Source organism: Indicator indicator, chromosome 4 (assembly GCF_027791375.1).
Source record: "Indicator indicator isolate 239-I01 chromosome 4, UM_Iind_1.1, whole genome shotgun sequence".
Taxonomy (NCBI): Eukaryota; Metazoa; Chordata; class Aves; order Piciformes; family Indicatoridae; genus Indicator; species Indicator indicator.
Window position 1 is genome coordinate 25900386 of NC_072013.1, and position 11105 is coordinate 25911490.

Sequence of the window (11105 nt, forward strand, 5' to 3'; positions counted from 1 at the left end):
CTGACTGGAAATTGTATATTTGATGATGACCAGCCTTCAGCATTTGACAAGGGACTGTTAAAGCGTCTCAAACCATAAATCATATCTTTTCCTATCAATAATCTTCTTATAATATCTATAGAAATGTCTAATATTAAACCCCCATTTTATTACTGTAAGAATGGATCTAATTTGTAAAACATATAAAGTGAGGCCATAACTGTACTGGAAGGAAATAGATATGTGATCCCAATACACCTATATAATTTTCTGATGGCTTTACCCACATATTTTGAATGCAAGAAGGTTTAAGAGCAATCCCATCTGCAAGATTTTTGAGACTGGAAATGTCTTCTGGAAAGGAGATCAAACACGATCACAGAAAAGCAGCAGTCATTATAAGAACAACCTCGACTTCACGTTTATGCATGTAAATATGTAGGTGTTTGTTTGTGATTTGATCCATTCAGATCCTTTCCACTTGCCAGGAAAGCCCTAATTTCCAGCTGCACACTCAGTATTATCACTATGTGCTATTTTTGGCTACTGAGTGCATTTCAAGTAACGTCATCCTTCCCAAGCCAACACTTTTGTGAAGGGCGGAAATTCTTCTTTCCACTCTTCAGTTATTTGCTGCTGCTCCCATCTGCTTGGTGGCACTGCCTGCTCAGTCCTCACTGCAGAGAGATCTCCAGACGCTTTCCCTTGATTCTTCTCATTTTCTTGAGCAAGTGGCTTTCCAACCACAGTTTCGTGTGGGAGGCTTCATGTTGGCATCCAGAGTACATGTCCCAAATATGCCCAGCCCCATCTTCTGATCCTTGTGCAGAGGAGCTGCCGGTAAGTAAGCTTTTGATGGGCAATGGAGTCCTTGTGGTCTATGTCCAGAGCTTTTCACAAATGAGTTATTTTTAAGGACATAATATCCTGACTAGCACTTTGGTAGGTTTCCAGCTCTTGGCGCAGTATGTTAACCCCAGGTTTCTACCTGAGGCAAGAAGGCATCATTTCTTCTGATAACGTGTAGCTTTGATTTCCACAAGAGATGGGTTGGGTGCTACCCAACTAGCTGGTCATTTAATGTTTTTCTCTTCTAGTGGGATGCTGCTGTTAAGCTCATACAAACAAAAGCCACACTTGGAGTTACAAATCTCCAAATATAAGGTTCAGTTTCTTGGTTGTGGCAGGGGATGAGCCCTCCTAACTAAAGCTATAACCACTGCAAGTCTGAGCTGGGCTGTGTCAACCTAAACCTGTTTCATTTAACACAGAAAAACTGAATATTCATTATGCCAGAAAATGTGTGTGCATGTGTGTGTGTGTGTACCTATAACAGAGTGATTAAAGTAGATAGTAGTCTCACCTGGTAGATGAGAGACTCTGTTCCCAGTGACTGCTCCAATGAATATTTGAGTATTTTGTATTAAGTATTTGTTGGAGCAAGGTTAGAATCAGACTTCTCCCACTCCCAAGAAAGCACCCAAACACCAGGCTGTAAAGTCATTCTTTAGTTCTTCCTTTCTTTAGCTTAATGAATATTTAATTACTGGAGGCCAAACAAGATGACTTCACTGGCAGAGACTGAGATTTCCTGATCCCATGTGTGCAACATAGCTCCTATTATGAGGGTGTGCATATAAGAGAGATGTGGTTAATATTTCTTTGGACTCAGAAAGAAGTTGAATCCAGGTTTCCTATCCTCTGGTCTTCTAGCTTCTGACCTGCTGAATGAAAAATACAGATAGATCTCCAACACACACTGTCCTTGATCAGGAGACAGAGGTGGTGTGGGTGCTTGTATCACCCTAAGATCAGAGAAAGCATCCTTACCAGTGAAAAATTAAACAAAAATTTGGTTTATAAATCCCTCAGGAGAAGATATCAAAGATGACAACCTTTCTCATTCCATGGCAATTCCTCCTGGCTATATTGTGTGCCTTTCTGAGTTTATCCAGAGTGTGATATGTAGGGAAACCTATTTATCCTCTGTATGCTGGGGTTCAACACACCCATACTGCACTTGCGACTTAGTCCTGCTTTTTGCAGCCCCTGGAGTGGGTGTGTGAAATTGTGAGTGTGGGCATAGCATCCAAAGAGAAAAGATGTAGAGCAAGGGTGTTTGAGTCCAAAAGTAGGAAAAAGAAGCAGGCATTGAAAGAATAAAAGCAGAGAGAAAAACACGTAGGATGTAGCATGCAACCATTGAGTGGGGAAATGACACACAAAGGGGCAAAAAAAGAGCAGGGACAGTGACGAAAAGGAGCAAATAAACCATCTAAAAATAATACCCTTTACATAGCAGAGAAAGAGAGAGAAGGGGAATAAAGGGGAGAGAATACGATTTCAATCTTAAAGTAAAATTACAAAGTGGATCTCTGACACTCACTCAGGTCTTTAAAATACAGAAAATTTTCCATCTCCTTTCTGCTTCCAAAGGACAATTGGTGTCTCTGAACCAAGATGCTTTAGAGTCACTTTGAGGAGGTGACTCTGGAAGCATTCCTATGCAGAAGGGGGACAACTTGTCATTATAGCTCTCTGTCTTCTTGTTTGGTAGAATCCACAACAATTTGATTCTGTTATCAAAGACTGAGAGTGGTTTCCAAGCAAAAACCAGAGCAACAACATAATAATTGTGATATCAAAGTGCAAAGAAATTACTTTCTCATACCTATCAGGATAGCGTCCAAACCCAAGACCGATGCATAGTCTCAGCTGTTGAAGTGGCAGCACTACATTCAGAACAGAGCTGCTCAGCTCAGAAGAACAGTTCAAAGGTGCTCCCAATGATACGGTTCATATGTTTCATATCACATTTATGTCCATCTACCCCAAGGTTGTTACCTTCAGTAACTGTTCACTCCAATTTAGAGAAATCCTTTCTCAACACTTTGCTGTCTATTAGTTTAGACGACCGTTTTCCTGAGAAGAGAGCTTCAGAGTACCTAAGGTCTATGATGATGAAGAAATATCCAGATTGTCTTGTGCTAAATATTACAGTGGTGAGACTAAAAATGTCAAAACAGACGTGTTTCATATCATATCCCTCGAGGGACATGGTAACACATCCACAAAAGCTTAAAATTTCACCCAGATGCATTACTCCAGTTTGAATGGCCATGCGTTTTGTGTTTTGATCAACACTTAGGCAGATGACAGCAGCTATCCTCCTTCAATACTGAGGAAAAGACTGCCTGTGGACCAAGCTGGGGGGGAAAAGCGGAAAGCAGAGAGAAGAGTTCGATTTCGTGAGCCAGAAGAAGTCATTGAATATGGTACGCTCAGGCTATTAAGCCTTTTGGCATGACATTCCTAGCTTTTAACATCCACCCTGTCTGTTCACATCAGCTTCTCCTCTGATAATGTTGTTTGTGATTTTGAGGTCAGCATGGAGAAGAGGACAGACAGTTTTTGCTCTGTGCTATGCAGAATTGCATCTGGCCCATTTGCTTGCCAACCCTGGGAGGAGACAGGCTCCTGCATCACATTAGAGCAGCCTCAGGGCTGTTCTATGGTGAACTCATGATTCAACCCCCACAGGGATCATTGTAGAATTTGAGTTTGGCTGAGCCCCATGTCTACCCCAGAACAATGCTTCCACTCATATAAAAGGATCTCAGACCAAATTTAAATGCACTTATGTCATTCTGGGTAACTAGGATGTAATGGTAAGGAGTGAGCCAGCCCTTTCGTGTTTCTTTAGAATAGTAAAGAACTGTGCCTAGCGGGCCCAGTGAGGTTAAAAGCAGCCAGGATGTAACAATTTCTGCCAACAAGGGAACCCAAGGAATGACACAGCTAACATAAACTCTGGTCTTTCATTCAAGGGCCAAAATAACCATTTACAAGCAGGTCAACCGAGAGTGACCCTAAGTAGAGGTCTAGCAGAAATTTGCAGTTCTGCATGTTTTACAAACAGTTCATTTGTTGTTTCGTTCTGACTTTCACAAGATTACTCAACCAGAAAAATTGTATTTATTGGTGGGAAACTAACATTTTTATGGGTTTGATAACCTCAGTCAGTAAAAACACAGGGGAGAGAATGGTAAAATTTCATTGTCAGTCACCTGTTTGGACTGTTACTTGGCTTCTGGAGCAACACTTGGAACCTGGTGACGTGTCTGTAAACAGTTCTCTCATTGGTTTTGCAATACGTTGTTTGTGGTGCCTTCTAATACAGGAAGGTAAAGCTGTTTCTTGATAAGGTTGTTGACATGGCCTGGGCTTTCCCATCAAAATGGAATTCCTGGGAAGATTCAGTGAGTTAGTCCTATGTTCTTCAAAGCTCAGCTGGCTGGTCAAGAGCAGGATTTTGAGGAGAGCCAAAAGCACCTTCAGTTCCCTAACAGAGTCCATGCACTCACATCAGCACTGGTAATCTTGCAGTCAGCCCAGCCTGGGGGGACCAGGTGCATCTCTCACTGGCTCTGAATTTATCACAACCATGCTTGAGCTCCAGGGAGCTGCAAGGGAGGACTCTTTTCCACAAAGATAGGAGAAATGTCCCAACCCATAGTTAGTATTCTGTGTTGCAAACAGCCCATGATTTAGATGGTTTGCTGTTTGTCCAGACGATATCATTAAGAGAGGCTGGCAAGATGAAGGTTGCTGGCACCACTGAAATTTTTCCATTCTCTGGAATTTTCATCCTGGATTGTGTCTTGCAAACACACACAGTTCCAGGATATTGTTGTACAAAAGTTGCATCTGATAGTAAGCTTTGCTTTCTTAACTCTCATCTGTCTCTCAGCCTGATGGTCTATCTCCTTTCCTTCCTAGAAATTATTTGGAATAGGGAGGCCTCTTTTTCAAGAGCTGACTCCTGATCTCCCTGCAACAGCAGCAATCTCTGTCTCTGAACCTACCCATACATCAATTTTTTTCTGACTTTCCTAAAGTCCACCTACATCTGCACATTTGCACGCTGAGGGTAGATCCTCATCTGACATAAATCTGTACAGCCAAAAGCAGTGTGAGAGGTGGCTCAGTATCTATAAGGCAACAGGCAATTTCAGAGACGCTGTTTGGTGCTTACTTTCTTATTCATCTGCAAAAGAGGCCCTTCCAGGCATGTAAGAACATTTTCATTCTGTTTTCTAGCCATTTCCTGCTGTGACTACGTAGTGGGTAAGTTGAAGTTTCACATTATAACTGTGAGCCATCCGTGGCACTAACATGAGTTTACTTTGCAGTTGCTGGGATGCACTGTGCAAATATCTTCTCCTTACACAGAGCATTCCATACTGTCAGTGGTGGTCGCTTTTTCTTCTCAGCATAGGAATCATAAGGTACTGATGAGCTCTGGTGCCATATTTTACACAAGACAAATAGTGGAAACGAAAATTAAATCCCTGAAGCTATTTTTAATTTAAATATAATTAATATATTTTATGGCAATGGAATAGGTGCAGGTTTTTCACTAAGATACACAGGGAAAGCACTCCAAGCAAAACAATAGCTCTCCTTGCTGACTCGCCTAAGTAGGGAAGAGACAATTCATTTGTATGCTGGCGGCAGGGTAGAAATAATAAAAATAAGGTGTTTATAATTTCTTGTTGGTAAGGATGTTTGAGGCCATCCAACCTCACAGACCCTCAAGTGAATATATGTATCTGGATGTTCTTAGTAATGATGATTTCTAGGGGCCCTGGCCCAATATCCAGGCCTGCTGCTGTATGCAATGCAGTAGGGAAAGAGGGGTGCATATATGCATGTATGTAGACACACACGGGGAGCCATAGAAGGCCTCTCCAGCAAGTGTCCCCGTATCCCCTATAGCTGTTACAATTGCCCAGAAGGTTTGTATGCTCGTGCCAATGCCAAATCAGCTGATGCAGTTATTTGAATAGGAACTAGGTACTAGAGAAAGAGACAGGTGGAAAAGGAAAGACCAAATAGCCCTCAGGTGACAGTGGAAATGTATGTCCAGGGCAGGAACTGAACCAGCATTTCCTATACCCTGGGTAATGCTTTTCTCAGATGTTGCCTTTTTCTTAGACTGCATGTAGGGCTATGGCTAAGTGAACCGATGAAACTAAAAAATTTAACATTCATTTTCTATTCGTCATGTAGAAAAGAGAAAATGCAATTTTAAGGACATAACTGTAGTGACGTGCAGAAGCTGTTTTAAGCACACTTCACCACCATCTTGTAGGTGGGATTATCCTCCCACACTATTTTTTTTTTCTCTTCTGGACTGAGCATACTCCCCAATTCAGAAGCTATATGGAAAACCAAGTTTTCTTTTGAGATTACCCAGAAGTTTCACATGGAAAGTAACTTTTTGTAAGATTGCAAGTGATTATAAGCACTTTACACAAAAGGACTGATGTGAAAAGCTGTTTAACTCTCACAGAAAATTGTCCCCATTACTAGGGATGTTTGTCAGCCGGGCCCCACACTTTGAAAGGCAGGTGGTCATCCAGCCTAGAGCTGTGTCATGTAGTGTGGGATATCATACAACGGAAATAACAACTCCCAAATCACAAATCTCTGCAAAATCGGAAAGTGGTTATTAATTTCCTGGCTAAATACCTTAATATAAACCATTCATGGAATAATGCCAAACAAATAAATTTATAAAAATTGAAGCTTGCTCAGGGATAATTTACAGACAGAACGTAGTGTTAAAATCAAATGAATAAATTGTTTGCTGCTAATAATTCACTCAGATCTACTGTGGGACATTGATTTGGTTTCTGGTTAGCTATAAAATGAATGCCTATTAACATTTTACCTTTTCCCAATACACTTTTTGATACATTATTATGTGTTTCGTGCTTGGTTTTATGACTTTTACCTTCCTCTCTGTACATCTGTATGACAGTTTAATTGACTAGTGTGTATTCCAGGGCTCATAGTAGAAGCTAATTTAAATATGTTACAGCTAATGTTGGCCTTTTACCCATAATAATACATACCACATTTTTATCTCCTTATTGATTATGTGCATATGGCAGGAAAATAGCTGCTCACTATGAGTTTTTATTCAGGCATGAATTTTGCTTTATGCTGCATGTTTAATACTCAAAGTGATTTATAAAATAACACTGCCTGTGCAGTCAAACAGAGCAGCCAGGTCTGAATCAAACTGGATCCCCAAGGCCCAGGATGGATACATATATGCAAGGGTTGGGGCACAGGTGACGAGCTAAATGGACCTCGTTGATTTCCACATGTGTACTGTGCCTGACCTATGGCACTTTAAACATACCTGAACTATACTTTAAAGGCATGAAAAATATTTACAATGTTCTCCTACTTAAGAGCAAGTGCAGAGGATGTTCCAGTGTAATTAGCACACCAAGGACTCAGAGAGATGCTAAGCCTGCCAGAGCTTTCTAAATATGCCTCTTGGTTAAGGAAGCCATGTTTTGGTTCTTACTGTAATTAGCAGGGGCACCAAACAAGCTGTTACAAGAGAAAAGAACAGAAATCTAAATCTTCTTGTTTTTATGGAACATTTGTGAGCATTAAAGAATTAGATGAGGTAACTTCATACAGTGTTTAACTTAACATTTAGTGTAAATGTATAGAAAATAATTGCTGGAAGGAAACTTGCAATCATGCATTAGTTATGGTAATCCTGTTCTTATTCCATATAATTAAACCCTTTAAATGTTCCATTAGATGAGATATTTTATACTCACCTCTGTCAAGATGTGTGGCTCACTATCACTTAACTGATGCTTATGAAAGTACTCACAACCACAGCCCTGTGTACCCTGCTGTTCCAAGAAAAGTGGGACAAAGGCATCAGCAGGGGATCAGATTTTGGAAGTGTTTAAGATGACACTAAAATAATGCTGCTTTCTTTTTTTCTCCTCATCACTGTTCAGTAGATGACAGGTCATCATCTGGATTGCCCATGTTCCTGTGGCTCTCGTTTTGTGCAGTGCTGATCCTTGCTCTGAGTCTCTACTACACCACCATGAAGCAAGACGTCAAAGTCCTGGAAGAATTTCAATCTCGACTTGTTATCTTCTTTCTTCAGATAAGACACATTGCTCAGAAATGCTGGACTTGGTTTATGAGGCAGTAGCAATATCCTCCAGCCTGACAGGCTACTGCCAGCCTACTGTCCTGTGAATACAGAGCACTGCTAATCAGCACGCAATGGCACAAAGCTCTCAGTCTACTCCAGCCACATACAGGGAACACACGAGCATCCACCACAAAGAGCAAGAAAACCACCCCTGTTGTGTACTGTCCAGCAGATGATTTTTGTCCTTTTTTCTCCTTTTTTTTCCACATTAATAGGGGGTCATACCAGTGCCTTGAGGTCCAAACAAACTCATGCTTCATCATTTTGGACAGCAAATATGTATCCCCAAAAATGTTTATAAACTGCTGATATGAGAAGCAGAAAGAGAGAGAAAAACACATTGATCTGTGCAAGCAGCAGCAAGTTCTGAATAAAAGTCTCTTGACCCACAGATCAAGCCTTTAAATACCAAACCATCTTCTTCCTCAAGCCTCCTAAGAGATATTCTGCAAAAGTTAAAATAAAGCTGAGCTATTGCACAAACACTGCTCTGGTGGCCAAAGGCTTGGCATGCTGCTCTATCTATACACCTGAAATGGCTTTCTTGTTTTCCTTCATACATCTGTTTCCTCCATAGGTAAAAGCTGTTTCTTAATGTTTCGCTTGATTCCCAGGTGCGAAAAGGAGCATGAAAACTCATTTAAGCAGTAAATAGTTTATTTGCCTAACATAACAAATAGCAGCATCAAATCCCAGGCTAATTATCAAATCAGTACTTTAATCCTCTGGGTTTGATTCAGTTCATAAACCCCACTAGCTGAGCTTAGAAGATTTATGATAGTGCTTATATTTAGTCCGAGGTTATGCTTTTATGCCTGGGTGTTCAAGGCCCTATGTAATGGTAATGCAGGCTGTGAATGCGTAAGAGGCAAAGCTCCTTTATCCCTCCATTTTCTCACCATAGTGTGCACTTCTCCAAAGGAAATTAAGATCCTGCAATAAATGTGAAATGGTGCTCTGGGTGTCTGAGAAGAGAACAAGAGTGCAAGCTTATGAGCTTCAGCTATAGCTTCTTCCTAGACAAAACCATCACAGTCAGCTTTTTAGATGTTGTCAAGTAGCACCTGATGTGTGCTTAGATTTATTTGCTATATAATAATGCTGACATCAGAAACTTTAAGAGTTGAAGAAGAAAAAGTAAAAATAAAAAGAGACAATAAAGGAAAAAATAGCAAAGATGGGAGAGATGCCTACAAGACTTAGGCTTGAATTTCCCTGCCATTGCAATTCACATTAAAAAAAAAAAAAGTGCTTCATTTTTAATTTATTAAAAAAAAAAAAAAGGAAAAACAAAGAGAGAGAGAACCATACCTCTCTGTTCCAACAACCTTATTCCAAGCAGTCCAAGGACTTTAACCAGGCAGGGGATAAACAAGCATAATATGCAGCCTTCTCTCAATAGGAGAGTGGTAGCTTGATCGAGAACAAGTGGAAAAAAAATAAATTGCAATCCAGATCAGAAAGAAGTGACTTCAACCACTATTTTAATGCTCCTCCTAAGATGTCAAAGGCCACAGCAATTACATTTGACTTGCTGCCAGTCTGAGAAGCAGAGTTTGCTGCAGGAGTGTTTAGCTCAGGGATTCTTTGAGCAAATCACTTGGGTAACCCAGCTCAGAGGGTAAGTTTCACCACTGTTTCCCATCCCTCTCCCCCATTTCAGCCTTGCTGTTTAGGTAATAAAGAGGAAAGGTTTTAAACTTGTGTGCTGGTGAGTCTTTGATTAAAAGGTTTGGATTGATACCTGAATGGGGCAATGGGTGCACTGAAACTTCAGTTTGCTTTTTTTTTTTTTTTATGTCTATGATCTTTTACTGTTCCTGTTGAAACTTGTTGGCAAATCAGTGTCATTCAGTTTTCAGCTCTGGACTAACGTCTTCCTAGCATGAAGTAACTAACCCTTTCAAACAGGAGCCTTTTTTTTCCCTCACTGCAAGTTGTGGCATATTCCAACAAGAAAGCAACATCTGAGCTGACAAAAACTTAGCAATCTCAAGACCAAAAGCAGTAGAGTGAACCCTTCCAGTATGTTGGCAACCTGGTTTCAGTAATTTTAAAACAAGCCAAAGGGCTAAAGATAAAACAAGATCTCCTCTTAGGACTGTGGGGAAAAACTGTGAAAGCAGTGGAAGCAGTGTGAAGTCCATATGGGTGCTTAGACGCCTGCACAACTCCCCAGGAGACAGAAATGGAACCATCTTTCCATCAGGTCTACTTTAAACAGAAAATGGCCATGTTCTCCTTGCTGTGGCCTACATTTATCAGTGTGAGTGAGAAAAGCCATTGCATCTGGGCTGTCAGGGAAATTAAGCAGAGGAACAGCTATTCTTGGCTTCTGCCTGGGTTCTGGTTGTAACAGTTTTGGACATGAGTAAAGACAGCACTTGAGTTATCTGTTGAGGTCTCACCATGGCCTGATAAGGCCATCCAGGTCAAGATTGTTTACTGTGGTCAGTCAGATATGTAGCAGGTTGCAGAAAGCCAAAACAAACTCACTACATAGTCCAAATATTTGAAGTAAATAAAGCTAAATCCCATTCCTGGGAAAGTGATGGCCTTTTGCAGGTGAAGAAACTGAAGCTGAGAAAGCCAGTGTATCTGTGTGAGTGAAGGAAGCAGGCCAATCAAAAAGCTATGAATAGGAGAAAAACAATCCCAGATCTGGGTCTGCATTTATTTACATTTACACAGCTTCACTGTGGACTTACCTGTTTTATTTCCTTCTCACATCGAAGTTCTTTTCTCATTCATCCATTTTGCTTACACGTACACCCCCCACCACACACACCCACCCCCTTTTCCTGCTTTGGCTTTTCTTTCTGTTCTTTATCCATCACAGGTCTATCCTCACTGCTATGAGACAACCTGGATTTCTCCTTCTTCTTCTTCGATGCTGTTTTTCTAGATGTGACACCTTTGCGAGTTTGGAAGACCTAATATGAGCTCTAAATTTACACAAAATCACCTGTGTTGGAAATAATTCTCTAACTGGCCGTGCTAGGTAATATTTCCCTTCAGTACAACTGCTGAGAATTACCCATAAAGAAGTAAAACATGAGGAGTATATAGTTTATCACAAGTG

General features: G+C 40.8%; 1 protein-coding gene across 1 annotated transcript; it reads left to right on the forward strand.

Annotated features, from left to right (window-relative positions):
• Nucleotides 1–738: 738 nt before the first annotated feature.
• On the forward strand, nucleotides 739–8020 carry C4H14orf180 (chromosome 4 C14orf180 homolog). The gene is made up of 4 exons (XM_054400836.1): nucleotides 739–819; nucleotides 3128–3254; nucleotides 5080–5106; nucleotides 7818–8020. Exons 1-4 carry the CDS (start codon nucleotides 766–768, stop codon nucleotides 8018–8020), a joined length of 411 nt encoding a protein of 136 aa, XP_054256811.1. The 5' UTR covers nucleotides 739–765.
• The last annotated feature ends 3085 nt before the right edge of the window (nucleotides 8021–11105 follow it).